This window comes from Carassius gibelio, chromosome A23 (genome assembly GCF_023724105.1).
Source record: "Carassius gibelio isolate Cgi1373 ecotype wild population from Czech Republic chromosome A23, carGib1.2-hapl.c, whole genome shotgun sequence".
NCBI classification, from domain to species: domain Eukaryota; kingdom Metazoa; phylum Chordata; class Actinopteri; order Cypriniformes; family Cyprinidae; genus Carassius; species Carassius gibelio.
The window spans coordinates 5,057,554-5,073,082 of record NC_068393.1 but is presented as its reverse complement, the minus strand read 5'-3'; the positions used below and the strand labels follow the sequence as shown (position 1 = coordinate 5,073,082).

Genomic DNA, 15,529 nt, shown 5'->3' with positions numbered 1-15,529 from the left:
TGCATAAACGTTTGCAAGTAGTTTTTTAAAAGGTAACGTTACAGTATCAAGGCCTCTATGCAAACATTTCTTTTTGGATATATATTTTTTTGTTTAGGAACATAAATAAATAGGGCAATATTTGATTTTACCTTTTTGATCCCATTTTCCATCTCATTTTTATTAAATTAGTAAAATACAATCCAGAAGAATAAGTTACCAGTCAAATGAAATCAGCATCAACATTTCAGCTTTGCAAGGCACAGAACTCTGCTGTTGCATTAAGGATTATACAGACTTTTTGAGAAGACTTAGAGGTGGCGTTAATGTATTTCATCAGAACAATGTAATGAACTTAATGTTTGAAATATAAAGTTTTGAAAATGGAAATATTAAACGATTTAAATGACTCATTTATACTTTCAAATGAAACTGAAACCAACAGTAGGTGGCACCATGTCACTGCCTTATCAATGAATAATTTATTTAATCGATTTGTTCATTCATTCAAGAACAAAGCAAATGACTCTCTTTATGAGTTGGTGATGGGTAAATCATTGACTCGCTAGATTTGTTCAAAAATGCAGATTCATTCAAAAACGTTGTTCAGAAATAGCTGTGTGTTTGTTTAGAGATGCACCGCGATCAGCTGTGACTTTGTTTGAATTTGTTTTTAAGAAATAGAGCAAATTAAGTGTTCCTGAAATTTAAGCCCATATGTTCAAGGGCGCCTGCAGGATTTCTTCAGAGGGAGCCCTCTCTACACTGTTTGTTACGATGAATGACAATACTTCAGTCTACTTTCACGATCTGAGGTGAACCAATAAACATTTACTGCCTTCATTCAATCCCCATACTCCGTCTGTTTAATCTTATTTACTATCCTAACTGCATTATTATATTTTCTTTTTTTTCTTTTCAGATTTGCCTTTGTTGTTGATGCCAATAAAAAATATCAGGGGGGACTCCCATAAGTCTATTTTTAGGGGGGGGATCAGCTCCGCAGTTCTGCTTAATTCAGCTATGATTATCTTTTCAGTTTATGTTTATAAATAAATATATATAATTTAACTGTTGAATAAAATAATTTCCAATTTTGCACTCATTCGTGCCTGGGGTGATAACTTTAATGTATAATTGTAAGGGCTATCCTTGCAAACTGGATGCTCTGACTTGCCGTAGAGTCCTTGTAGCCATGAGAGGTGTGTCCATGTAGATGAGTAAATAAATCTGCATCTTAAGTGGTGCGTCGCGTTAACTTAACGTCTGTTGGCGTGTGGCCTTATTTTAACGCGTGGTGGCATCTGGCGTTAACTTCTCGCATAACGGCGCTTATTTAATGCCTGGCGGCGATATGAAAACGGCGTTTTAAAATTAATACAGCATTGAAAAGGACGCGTTTTCTGGTCCACTTGGTTTTCCATATCACACATTCAATGGCTGCTACATGGCAACACGTTTTTCTCATACACGAGAGATTAACTCTTTCTTGGCATTAAAAATAAAGTAAAGACAAAATAATAACAAGGCGGCTAAGTGAATTTATCATCCATAGTTGGTTCTCACGTAGTCCTTCTCTTAAAGACTGATCACTTAACTTATAACACACAATATGTGGTGATGACGTAGAAGGACTACATGAGAAACACTATGGATGATAAGTTCGCTCTGCCTCATTATTTTCATGCACACCGCACTATAATGTGATGCAGAAACAGACGTACATAGTCTGCAGATATAAGGTATTTTATTGCACTTTAACAAGTAATTTGAATGGCCTATATATGTGCAATATCTTAAATGAGCCATTACTAACTGAGTTACTTTTTTACGTGTCCGTATATGTCAAATATTAGTGTTAAACTGTTGGACTTTAAATGAAATCTACTATTGTTTTTCACCGTTGACTGATTTTGCAGAACATTTAGACTGATAACTTCCATGCGTACATGCGGCAAATTTGTCACAGGACGTGTGATATGACAGTTGAGACCAACTATATATGAACTAGCTGTTTTTATATAACTATATTTAAAATACTATAACTAGTATTTTTATATTTAGTTTATCAGCATTTTCAAAAAATTTGTATTATTGGTGATTCCATAGGCTCTCTCGCGTGCAAATGCGCGGTTTAAGACACAAAATATTTATTGTGACGAGTGAATCGGAGGAGTGTCATGCCGTCCATCTCTCCTCGCTCCTTATCCTTCCATCTCCTTTTCTCTCGCCTCGTCTGTCCTACCCCCAGGTTCCCGCAGGTCACCGTGTTCGGTGAGTAGAGCGCAGTCTCGTGGGTGCCCCCCGGCTTGATGGGGGTATGTGACGATTGGGGCGGGGCCGGGAGCCGTGGGAACGGGGCGATGCCAGTGGAGTGATTGAGAAATGAGCAACACCTGCACCACTCACCGGTCTCGCGTCCCACGGAGGAGATGGAAGGATATAAAACAGGAGCGACAATAGTGAAGGATGAGAGAGGACCAGGCCTGGATTTTAGTTGTGTTTGGTTTTTGCTTGTGCGCGGCAGTCGTCCGTAAGGGGCCTGCCGTGCTGTTTTGTGTTTATTTTATTATTAAATTATTTTGATTGTCCGCTGGTTCCCGCCTCCTCCTTCCCCCGAACGAATATTGTTACAGTTATGATTTGACAAGAACAAAGAGTCTCTCTCTTGCTCCACCCATGCACGATAATATGGTGTATTGTCGATCTCACGGGCTGACGATATGACAATTGGAAAATGACCATATCGCCCAACACTAATTTCCACACATGATATAATTTCCTTCACACACACACAGACAGTGAAGTATGATCAGTACGTACAAAGTGAACATTTGTGACAATCTAGAAGTTCACTGAACTGTAAATAATCATTATTCATCCACAGAAAGCTTTAACAAGAGTTTCAAAGTTTCATCTGACCTGATGGGTTTTAATAAAAGTCTCCCCACAACAAAAGCACATTATTTATGTTAATATTCCAAATCAAAACAAACAAAACGAGGCCTGCAGTTACAGACCTACAGAGCTCTACAACATTTTCCCTGGCAGCTCCAATGCAAGAAAAACATAACTTTTGCCCATAACTAGGAGACCGGAATCCTCACAGAAAGAAAGGCATTGTTGTATTGAAAGACACTGCTGTAATTCCACAGCCACAGTGTAATTCCAACAATCCCAGAGAGAGACAGAGAGAGAGAGAGAAAGAGAGAGACAGACAGAGAGAGAGAGATACCTGACAGGAAGGCACAGCCTAAAAGCGCTAACAGCTACTCTACAGAGTACTACACAGATGTACGCACTCTTCTCTTCATTCCCATGTTTAACTCAGCTGTGTATGGAAGCCTGTTTCCACCATCGAATAAAAAATAAAAAAAGGTAATTGAAACCTCAAAAACTCACAATTATGACTTTTTTTGCAATTGCAAGTTTATATCTTCAAATTTTCCTCGCAATTGTGAATTTTTTTTCCTGCAACTGTGAGTTTATGTCTCACAATTCTGACTTTTTTTTTTCCGAATAATGTTTAAATCTGGCAATTCTGACTTCTCAGCATTTTGAGAAATAAACTCAAAACTGCAAGTTATAAAGTCCAACTTTTATCTCACAATTCTGATTTTATAACTTGCAGTTGTGTGTTATAATGTAAGAATTGCGAGATATAAACTTGCAATTCTGACTTTTTTCTTGTAGTTCAGATTTTTTATTTTTTTTTGTAAAATTGCATGACATAAGCTCTATATAATTCTGGGGAGAAATAAGTCAGAATTGTGAGAAAAAAAGTCAGAATTGCGAGATAAAAAGGCGTAATAATCTTTTTTATTATTATTATTCAGTGGCGGACATTAGAGAGGTTCCGATACCCTTTTTCTCTTCCCGATACCGATTCCGATACATGGGCTCAGGGTATCGGCCGATACCGAGTACTGATCCGATACCTGGGCGTGTATCTGTAAATACAGCTGTATATACTACTAGCTAGGGCTGCACGATATTGGGAAAAAATTACATTGCAATATTTTATTTTTCTGCGATATATATTGCGATATGAAATATATTTTTTTCTTACAAACAAAAATGGGGTGAGCACACTTACATTTCTCATTTTAAATGATTTAAACATCACCATTGTGTCAATGGATCAATATGCGCGAGGGAGAGACAGCAAGACAGCGCTTGTGTTGTGCAGCCGGGACTCTCTCTCTCTCTCTCTCTCTCTCTCTCTCTCTTGCGCACACTCTCTCTCTCGCGTGCGCTCTTTCTCTCAGGTCGGTGACAGGTGCAATATTTGAAAATCGATAATTATTAATTTATTTTTTAAATAACATTTATATCTGAATATATGTCAACCTTTCAAACATCTAAGTGTCATGAATTAATATGAATATGTGTACAAAATGACATATAAACATTTTTCCTATTATATTTTGCCTGTAAACTCTTCCAGCACCCTTGCGTGTCACGTGAAAAATATTTCTAGCATGCACGCGTGTTCCGCGCGTCTCAATCAGGCAGTCTGCAAGCTCTAACCTGTTAACATGGGAGCCGAATTAAAAACGGACACGCCACGCAGCTGAGACGCTTGCGCCACGCATCTAGTGTGTCGCCGGCTGCACGCTCGCGCTCTCTCTCTCTCACGCGTGCGCTCTCTGGCCCATACAGTTAATGAATAACGGATCAACTACGACAGCCTACATCGCACATCCTGCGATGTGACTATCGTGGATTCGTACATCGCGATATTGATGCTTAAACTACACATCGTGCAGCCCTACTACTAGCCCTGTGTAAATTGCTAGAATTATTTTATGGTGTGCTTCAGACTGATCCCTTAATAAAACATGAACAAATACATGGTGAACTACTGTATTCATTACAGTATTTTTATTATCTGACATGAATTTAACAGTATTATTTATTTTCTTAAGAGAAAAAGAACTTCAAATGCCGGCAAAAATCTAACACCGCAAACTAAAAAAAGGTATTTTAGTTTTACAATATAACTGTATAAAAAAACTGCAACAAATAAGTCTAGAAATATAAAAAATGATATATTAATCAGATAATCTCTTTACAACAAAACAAGTAAAAAACAAGCATCCGTCTAGGCATAATTATTATTATTATTATTATTAATAGAGACGTATTATTATTACTACATAGAGACATAGCTAAATCTGCTGTAGGCTACAACAGTAGCTTAATATATTGTCAATTTACTCATGTTAAACCAAACATTTGTTTTAATGGGCTGCCATGAAGATCTTTGAGTGTTTATGATATGACAGTTTTCTCAAATGAAACGGTAAATTCTCATGAAGTGAAGGTTTGTGCGTTCAATTAATAATTAATCATTTCTATCAAGTTTTATGGGCATTTTTACCTTTAAGTAATTTTTTTTCTAAAAGTGTGCACCATCTTTTAAGTCAGATTCTTGCATTTGGGTTGTTACCAAGCAAATTAAATCAGAATTAACAGAACTCATTTAAACGCTTGATTAATTCTGGAACAAAACAGGGTCCTTTTGCTCAGAGATGCGAAACAGCGCTGTCTAAAACGTAATCTCTTAATATGATCTACTTGTTTATTTAACTGTTGTATGAAAGTAATATCACATTTGTAATCATGCTTGCTTTTGGAGAAAAAATTGTCTGCCCCCTGTCTTAAATTATGTGATAATTGTAAATGCATTTTAATAGATTGATTAATACATGCAGTGAAAGAATGCACTCTAAATGTGAACGTGCACTAGTATAACTTACTAGATTTCATCACCTAATGAATGCGTGCACTCTGTAGGTGTGTTTTGTGTTTGCTTTTCAAGATAAACTCATGATATCAAAATTGCACATCATTAAAACTACAATTATGGTATTATCACAGACAGATACATATTGCACACCCCTATGTTTAGATTTTTAAAATGCATTGTCTTCTTATCGATCCACCAGTTCACATTTAAAGCTCTGCGTGTTTGCAGGGTTAAAACATGGATCAATTTTCGCATTGTTCTGAATTCTGCACAAAACAACAGTTTTGTTGAAAATGCTCATTCATTCTGTGCCAGCAGGTGGAGCGTTTGGTAGAATACAGCGGTTTCCCCGGTAACAGCAGAACACAAAACCGCACACTAGACTTTTGAAATTTAATCGTCACATTCAGCCATATCACAATTCTCGTCTTTCCATCCCCACATTTAATGATTTTCATTATCCCCACTTTCTTGTACAATTTAGTACTTTTTAAGGCTTTAAATTTGATAAAACCAAATGTAAGACTTTTTAAGACCCCTTGGAAACCCTGCATTAACTATGTATGTGTTCTCTGATCAGAGTGTTATTTCGAGCAGTGTACATACATAGGATTAATGACACTTTAGTTGATATTTAGTTATGGAATTCAATGACATTAAGAAGTGTACATGCATCTGTTTTGAACTTTTTACTCTGCCATATTGTCTCATAAATTATATTAAATAGCAATATACCAGTAATTAAAATGTTTTTTGGGAGAATTTGTGGAATTACAGGATGGAATTTTATTTTATCCCCTTGATACTTTTTATAAAAATAAATTAAAATATCAAATATAAAAATATTAAGCAGCACAACTGTTTTCCACATTTATAATAATAATCAGAAATGTTTCTTGAACAGTAAATCAGTATATTGGAATGATTTCTGAAGATCATGTGACACTGAAGACTGGAGTAATAATGCTGAAAATTATTTTTTTAAAAACAGTATTACTGTTTATATTGTATTTTTATATTCAAATAAATGCAGCCTAGGTGAGCATAAGAGACTGACCCCAAACTTGGCCAAGCCTCTAATACCACAGACAGAACAAGGAGCGGGAAACAGACAATTGGGAGAAATATGAATGAAGCGAACAGCAAAGATCAAAATGGGGACTGTAGGAACAGAAGTCCCTCCGTTTAATTAAAACAACCAATCAGGTTCATGGTAAAGGCCCCACCACGCCTTACTGCTCTAGAACACACATTAGCTGAAGCTACTGATTTAGCCAAAGATGGGAAATCTATGATCCCAGTTCTGTCAGAATCAACCAACTAAAATACTTCCTGAAGTTAGAGTAGGACCCAGTGTGTAGCATTTCTCAACACATTTAGCCAAGGTACTCATATAGGTGACACAGGTTCGAATCCAGCACGCAACACTCCCTGATCCCTGAGCGAGTGATCCTCTGTCCTCTTTTGTCAATCCATATACAAATAAAAAGCGACAAGAATACCAAACGTATTAAAAGGTCATGTCAGAATCACACTCTACAAAAAACAAACCTTGAAACAGCACAACAGCAGCTCAACAGCGCAGGTCATCTCACTTTACCTGATCTCCATCTGATGATGTCAGTGAACTCGCTGTTGTCTCCGGCCTCAGAGGCCTCTGACATTGTGTCCACGGTAGCCATGTTCCTCCTCAGGAGTCACGGGTACTGAATCCGGTTCTCCTTTACATATACAGCCCGCTGCAAATCCCTGTAACAGAGCATATCCCATCAGCCTGAGCTCTCTGAAATGCTACACAGGTATATTGTTGTCACATGACCTCATTATGTCAGAAGGTAGCATCCAATCATCACCCCAGAAAAGTCACGTTTCCATTTGGCTTCCAGTCCAGTTTTGTGTAAAAGTATCTAGCTGTGTGACTGGAGGGGGCTATTGTTGAATTCTACTTCATTATGAATTCATTCACAAGATAGAAAACAAACATGATCTCATTAATGAAAAACCGCATTAGTGAAGTACTTTGATTCTTTCCATCAACAACATCTCATTCTGAAGATAAAGATTTCGATTCTGATCCGTGCCAATTCTAATTTTCATAATTGTTATTCTAACATTATCATTCTTAATTCAGATTAATTACAATGCTAATTCAAATTCTGATTCTCACGGATTCTAATTTCAATCCTAGGCCAACTTCTGATTACATTAAAATTCTGATTTGAATTGTAATTCAGATTCTGTTTCTCACCAATTCTAATTCTGATTCTTATTTCAGTTTCTGACATACTTTAATTGATAGCTTCCTGATTCTAATTTTGACTGTAATTCTGAAGCCAACTTAAAATTTTGATTTTGAATGAAATTCTTTTACTGATTCAAATTTTGATTCTCACCGATTCTAATTCTCATTCTATTTCTGATACAACTGAAATGCTGATTGTAATTCTGATGCTAACTTAAATTCTGATCTGAATAATAATCCTTTTAAATTCTAATTACGTCTTTGATTCTGTTTCTGATTCTTACCGATTACATTTCTCATTCTAATGCAATTTATGATTTGAACTGCAATTCTTACACTGATTCAAATTCTGATTCTCTTCATTACTAATTCTGATTTTTACCAATTTAATTTCTTGTTCTAATTCGGATTCTATAACTGCCACTATTTAAATTCAAACTCAAGTTCAGATTTATTCCAGTTGTTGAAATACTACTTTTCATTTGATTCTATTTTAACATGTCAACACAACTGAGAGATGTCCAACTTGAAATTACGTGAACGTGCAACTTCCAACATGACGTCATCCGATTTGGATTTAGATTCTGACTCTGAAAACGATTCAGACTCGCTATGCAACTGAAACTTAGTGTGAGCTATTTCCTAAACCTATGCAACAAATCTGTCGATGTATAGTTAGTTCATCAGTACTTCAAAAGTTAGAATAAGAAAAAGAATAAAAATTGCATAATTTAATGATTGCAATGATTGCATTATTTAATGATTGCAAAATTGCATTCTTTAATATTTAAAGATGACATTCAGGCTGGAGAGAGTTTGTGATTGGCCTGGATCAGGGAAAGGCTACAGCGAGATCACCAGGGCAGGTGAAAACATCAGCCCTACAGCACCAACAGGCAGATGCACAATCAGGAGTAAGAGGTTGTCCCCACTTTAAGCACCCATACCAAATAACACCCGTCCGAACGGGGGTGAGACCAACTATCACACGAGAAAATCCAGGTCCTTTGTGCGTTTGTGTGTGTGTGGAGGACAAGTTGTAACAGGAGCTGTCACCCAGCCAAACAGGTGACCACACTTTCATTCTGTAGCTCCCCCCACACTCCCGTCCTCAAAACACACTCGCTGATAAGGTCCACAGACTCCACACCAACACCAGACCTCTCGAAACGGCACTTGAGCAGCTGATGGACAGGACGGCTGGGTGATGATGTCATAGATCAGTAATGAGGTAATGAGCAGGAGAGAACAGAAACACTGGCCCCTCTGATAAAGTACAGCATGCCTGGTCCAAGAAGAGCTTCAGCTTTACAAGTTAATGTGATGGCATATGGCAAAGTGAATGATGTAAATGGCTAACTTTAGATTCCTGTCAAGAAAACTTTGTGTCCCGCTTTTCTCAGCTTCCAAAAGACTTGTATATGCATTCTTGCATGACGTCTTTCGTTCATGCATGCTTATTTAAACTAGATGAAGCAGTCAACAGCAAGAATGAGGATTGTGTGTGTGTGTGTGTGTGTGTGTGTCAAAATCTAGAGAAAATGCCATTTTTAGAAGCAAATTGTGAGTTGAAATACATGGCCATCTTACCTGCCAAATGTTCTGCATTGTGAAAGTGTACAGACTCAAACTAACCCCCCAAAAATCATAACACTGACCCTAATAGTCATTAGTTTGGATAAATGTCTCTAATCCCAAACAACCTTCACACTAACCTAAACCCTACTTAAACCTACACAACCTAGCCAAGACTAGACCCTAACTAAACCTTAAACTAACTCCAACCATAGCAGTAACTCACTCCTGCAATCCAAGATCCGTTCAAGTTTGTTTATTGAGTTTCCTAAAATACATGCATCAAACTTCTAACCAACATCCAGGAATTAAAGGTCAGACAGGCCATCAGTGAAACCAGGAGAGTAAATAACACGCACTAAAACCACTTAAAGCATTTCACAGATGCATAGCCTTCATTCATCGGTTTGTTTATTTATTCAGTTTAACTTGTTTAGTTAATTTAGTCAGTCGGGTTCAGGCCCATAACTCAACAAACATCTCCGAGTTCTGTAAACATGTGTAAGTGTGATGTGAAAGCAGCAGCTCTCTCTCACCTGTGCGTGCTGAATCAGCCAGCCTGAGGACAGTGACTTTGTGTCATTGAGAGAATAATGAATGATTGGCTCTTCTTAGGGCATGTTCAGCGCTCCACGCGCAGCTCCAGATCTCTGCTCAACGCTTTCACGGGACAGTCACAACCCCATCCAGGAAACAGCAAAGTTATCCCACTCGACTGTTCTGGCGCTCCTGGAGGGGTTCCGCTCTGTCGCAAAGTTTCCTTGACTCATGAATAACAGAAGCGTCGCTCCAGCGCGTCGCGAGCGTCTCCAGCAGCTCCGCCCACACTCGCAGCAGCAGTGTAACCACGTCCCCGCGTGGACTTCTGTGTTACTGGAATAACATTACTTTTTGCCAGAGATGTATAGTAACGAAGTAGAACTACTTCGCTACTGTACTTAAGTACTAAAAGGCGGTATCTGTACTTTACTGGAGTATTATTTTTTTCTCCTACTTCCACTTTTACTTCGGTAGATATTTTCGCTGAGTTTAATACTTTTACTCCGATATTTTTTTTATGTGCTGCATCGTTACTCGTTACAATTATAATAATGTTACGAATCATTCCATTACAAACCACTGCCAGAACTGTAGATGGGAGGTTTGATGAAGCTGGCACATCATTGAGCGAATCAAGCGATTAAGAAGACTGCGCGTGCTGACTGAACTGCTGTGAAGAGAGAGATGAACACCGAACCGAGCCAGATAATGACTCGTTCACGAGTCAAGAACCGGTTGCATCGGTTTTCGGATGACCAGTAACGTTAGTTCTTTCTGACAGTTCGATTCATTGAAGAAAACAGTTCACCGATTCTTTTGCGTTCGATGCAATGGCGTCATTGGCGTTGACTGCACATGGGCTCATAACATTAACACATAATCAGTTCAGAATCAATCACCAAAAGAATCAGTTCGGTTCCAGACGCTCTGTGTGTCGGTTTGCTTCACGCTAAATCACACATGCGCAGTATCATCAGCTCCTCGGTTCACGAATCGGACGCATCTGACACAAACGGTTCTTGACTCGTGAACGAGTCATTATCTGACTCGGCTCGGTGTTCATCTTCAGTTCTCTCTTCACATCAGTTCAGTCAGTGTACTGTTTGAGTCAATGAATTACTCCGGGATATTGGTTTGTTTTAACTCCGAGGGAGTGTCAGACACATTAAACAAGTTAACATCTTAATTCATCTGTGGATTAATGCGTATTGGAGACGCGAACTGTTTAAAACGATTCAGTTCGATTTGGTGGACTGTTTCAAAAAGATCCGGTTACATCGAATGATTCGTTCGCGAACCAGATATCACAAACTGCTTTGTTTTTAACTGTCTTAAAACAGACACGGAAGAGAAGACAATGCTGAATAAAGTCATAGTTTTTGCTATTTTTGGACCAAAATGTATTTTCGATGCTTCAAAAAATTCTAAATGACCCTCTGAGGTCTTACGGGTTTGAAACAACATGAGGGTAAGTTATTAATGACATCATTTTGCAAATTGGGCTAACTAACCCTAGTAACCGTTTTTTGTTTACAAGAAGTTACAGTCAAAGGAATTGTGATTGTCCTTTAGGTTAATCATTTGAAATAGTAAAAACAATATGTTCAAACTTTTGACTATTTTCTTTAATAGCTACATAACACAATACTTCTACTTTTACTTTCAGTACTTGAGTAGTACATTTTAAAATAGACTACTTGCAATACTTAAGTACAAAAAATGTTGAATACTTTAGTACTTCTACTTAAGTGTGGTGCTTAAAGAGCACTTCTACTTCTACTCAAGTCACTTTTTTGATAGAGCACTTGTACTTTTACTCAAGTATGGTTCTCTAGTACTTTATACATCTCTGCTTTTTGCAGCAATAGTGTAACTAATAATTACTAATACGATTTCAGTAATTTATATATTACAGTTACCACGCATAAAACTATGGAAGCATATGGGTAGCATTATTCAATTTGGGATGTAATATGCAAAATGACAATGCAATATGTAAAATGGCAATGCATTTCTGTATTTACATTTACATTTTCCAATACATTTGTGCAACGTTTGGTGCAAAATGAAAATGAAAATTAAATTACATAATTTTCATTTGCCATTTACTACACCAGTTTTAATATGTAAAATGAATATTAATTTTAACGCTTTATAAGTTGCAAAATTAAAATGAAAATGTATTACAGAAATGATTAGATATGTCTAACATGTTAAAGCAAAAACTGTGGCAAAATGATCATTTAAATGCTATTTTTCTTAATTGCATTAACACTCACAGTCAAGACACTTACGATTGCATTTTCATTCGGTGTCCCGCAATGAATGTAGCAAAACTCAATGTGCACATTGAAAATGCATTCCGAGCCGATCACGTGTCCCCGCCCTCGCGCCACGTCAATCATTGTGTGAACAAGGCGGGGCTTGCAGAAGGTCAGAGACTCAAGTCTCAAGAAGAGGATTCAATCAAGTGAGACAACATGGACAAGACAGTTGGTCCGTGTATGTTTTGATCATTTCGGTTTATGGCTTCAATATTTCATTCGGACTTGTGGGCGGAGCTGAAACGCTGCTTTCATCTGATTGGTCGAATCGGATCGGTTTTCATCTGACAGCCTTCAGCTGAAATGTCTGAAACTACGCTCACTGTTAATTAGCATAATATTTGAATCAGATGTAGCTGGGCACATAATTCGTGCTGCTAAGACCTGCAAATTAGTTCTAGGTTGTAGTATTGTATGAATATTGTCCCACTGATAAATACAGTGCAAATAGTTCTGTCCCTTTGGATAACAGTGAAGTGGAAATTAAAATCAATAATAGACTGAACAGTTCCATGTCTGTAACATTTACCACTCTCATCTTTTAAGTCATAAGGCACTAGGTATGTGTGTGTGTGTGACATTAATAAATAATTGTAAAAATGAATATAGTTACATTTCTAAATAAAAATAGTAAAATTAGCTCTATGCTGCTCAGTGCTCCTGTAGCCTACCCCAGAGCGCCCTCTCGCGGCTGTAGACGGTAATGTTTTCTCTTGGTCTTGAATAAATGTGACATATAGTCCAGTGCGACTTATATATGTTTTTTTCCTCGTCATGACGTATTTTTGGACTGATGCAACTTATACCGAAAAATACAGTTAACATTATTATTATTATTATTTATTATGAGAGTAATTGACACAGACTAGAACTTTAATGTTTCACCCAATTCAGCTCATATCTTTAGACTCGTCCGACTCGTGTTGCTTGTATAACTGGCCAGACTTACCTTCCCAAAAAATCCTATTTAATTTTATTTCATAAATTTAACTATATTTATTTCCACTTTACTGTTATCCAAAGGGACAGAACTATTTGCACTGTTTTTATCAGTGGGACAATATTCATACAATACTACAACCTAGAAATAATTTGCAGGTCTCAGCAGCACGAATTATGTGCCCAGCTATATCTGATTCAAATATTATGCTAATTAACAGTGAGCGTAGTTTCAGACATTTCAGCTGAAGGCTGTCAGATGAAAACCGATCCGATTCGACCAATCAGATGAAAGCAGCGTTTCAGCTCCGCCCACAAGTCCGAATGAAATACTGAAGCCATAAATCGAAATGATCAAAACATACACGGACCAACTGTCTTGTCCATGTTGTCTCACTTGATTGAATCCTCTTCTTGAGACTTGAGTCTCTGACCGTCTGTAAGCCCCGCCTTGTTCACACAATGATTGACGTGGCGCGAGGGCGGGGACACGTGATCGGCTCGGAATGCATTTTCAATGTGCACATTGAGTTTTGCTACATTCATTGCGGGACACCGAATGAAAATGCAATCGTAAGTGTCTTGACTGTGAGTGTTAATGCAATTAAGAAAAATAGCATTTAAATGATCATTTTGCCACAGTTTTTGCTTTAACATGTTAGACATATCTAATCATTTCTGTAATACATTTTCATTTTAATTTTGCAACTTATAAAGCGTTAAAATTAATATTCATTTTACATATTAAAACTGGTGTAGTAAATGGCAAATGAAAATTATGTAATTTAATTTTCATTTTCATTTTGCACCAAACGTTGCACAAATGTATTGGAAAATGTAAATGTAAATACAGAAATGCATTGCCATTTTACATATTGCATTGTCATTTTGCATATTACATCCCAAATTGAATAATGCTACCCATATGCTTCCATATAAAACAGCTAGTTAGCTACTTAGTTCCGTTTGGTGCCTCAAACCCTACTGATTTGAAATCCAATAGTTCCTAGATTTATTTTCATGACTCACACAGGCACATGAAGTCAGCAGTGCATCAGGCAGGATAATATGGAATATGGAAAAGCTTATAATCAGGGGATGGAAATATTGCAGTTTCACTGACTTTGTCAGGAGAAAAAGTTGATCTGCACACAGATGTGTAAGTTACTGTACTCTGGTATTACATGGCTTGCCCACCCACATGCCTCTTATACCCATAAACATTGCATTACTATAATTAACAGAAATTAGCTTTCACTTGCCAGCAGGAGGCAGTATAAGACCACATATTTTACACGATATCGAGTCGTTTTTGAAGTTTTACTTATTTGTTCATTCATCCAGCAGTTGCGTGTCGTTATGTGTTCCGATTCCTGCACTTTATGTCATATTTGCTGCATGGTCAGCAGCAGCCGCTTCATCTACGATCAATATTTCTGCAGACTGAACACTGTTGCACGCATCGAGCAGCGTGCAAATCTTTCTTGCTCTCCGTGCGTCTTTAGATTTCTCATTTGACGTGGTGTGCTGCGGTCGTGCACGTTTATCTTCGACGCACTCATGATGAATATAAAAATGAAAACATATTACCAGGAGTGGGGTTCGAACCCACGCGGACATATGTCCATTGGATCTTAAGTCCAACGCCTTAACCACTCGGCCATCCTGGTGAATATACAACCAATTTTAGCATGAAAACAATATATAGCAACGACAATCTATAATAAAACGATGATATTATCTTGTGTTGTTGTATTGCATCTTTGTAGATGTCTCTGTTTGAGGTCGTTTGCGCCGTATTCCCCAGTTTCATTAAATATTCAGAGCGTCACAGCTCTCGGTGCAACTGATTGTTAGCATGCTAGCTGACTCACTTCCGAAAACCAAAACTTATTACTGGATGATAACTATCTTAAAAGATGAACAAATTATATGAAATTTGTAATATTTGCATCACTGCTTGCAGTTTTATAAACAATATATTTGTTGCATTCTCGTGATTATAGTAGTAGGATTAGCCGTAAGTTAACAGTTAGCAAGCTATGAACCCACACTCGAGCTCCTGATTCGCTTCATCAAAACAGTTTCAGTATAGTTTGCGTTGAAGTTATAAACTATATTTGAAATTGAAAATATCTTAATTAAAACCTTAAAGAATTATAAATTATAATATGAATA

General features: G+C 37.3%; 1 protein-coding gene and 1 non-coding gene across 8 annotated transcripts in view; both read right to left on the bottom strand.

Annotated features, from left to right (window-relative positions):
* LOC127945068 (utrophin) overlaps positions 1 to 10,360 on the bottom strand; it is a 192,443-nt gene extending 182,083 nt beyond the window's left edge. For 6 of the 7 annotated variants that reach the window (XM_052541605.1, XM_052541606.1, XM_052541611.1 and 3 more), the window contains exons 1-2: positions 10,085 to 10,360; positions 7,332 to 7,480 (exon numbers count right to left, since the gene is read on the bottom strand). In XM_052541605.1, coding sequence (XP_052397565.1) covers positions 7,332 to 7,413 — 82 coding nt within the window. In that variant the 5' untranslated portion in view covers positions 7,414 to 7,480; positions 10,085 to 10,360. The remainder of the gene's footprint in view (positions 1 to 7,331; positions 7,481 to 10,084) is intronic. The other variant, XM_052541612.1, reaches the window with a different exon arrangement.
* Positions 10,361 to 14,938: 4,578 nt separating this feature from the next.
* On the bottom strand, positions 14,939 to 15,021 carry trnal-uaa (transfer RNA leucine (anticodon UAA)). Its single transcript has one exon. It is a non-coding gene; the product is annotated as a tRNA-Leu (tRNA).
* Between the last annotated feature and the right edge of the window lie 508 nt (positions 15,022 to 15,529).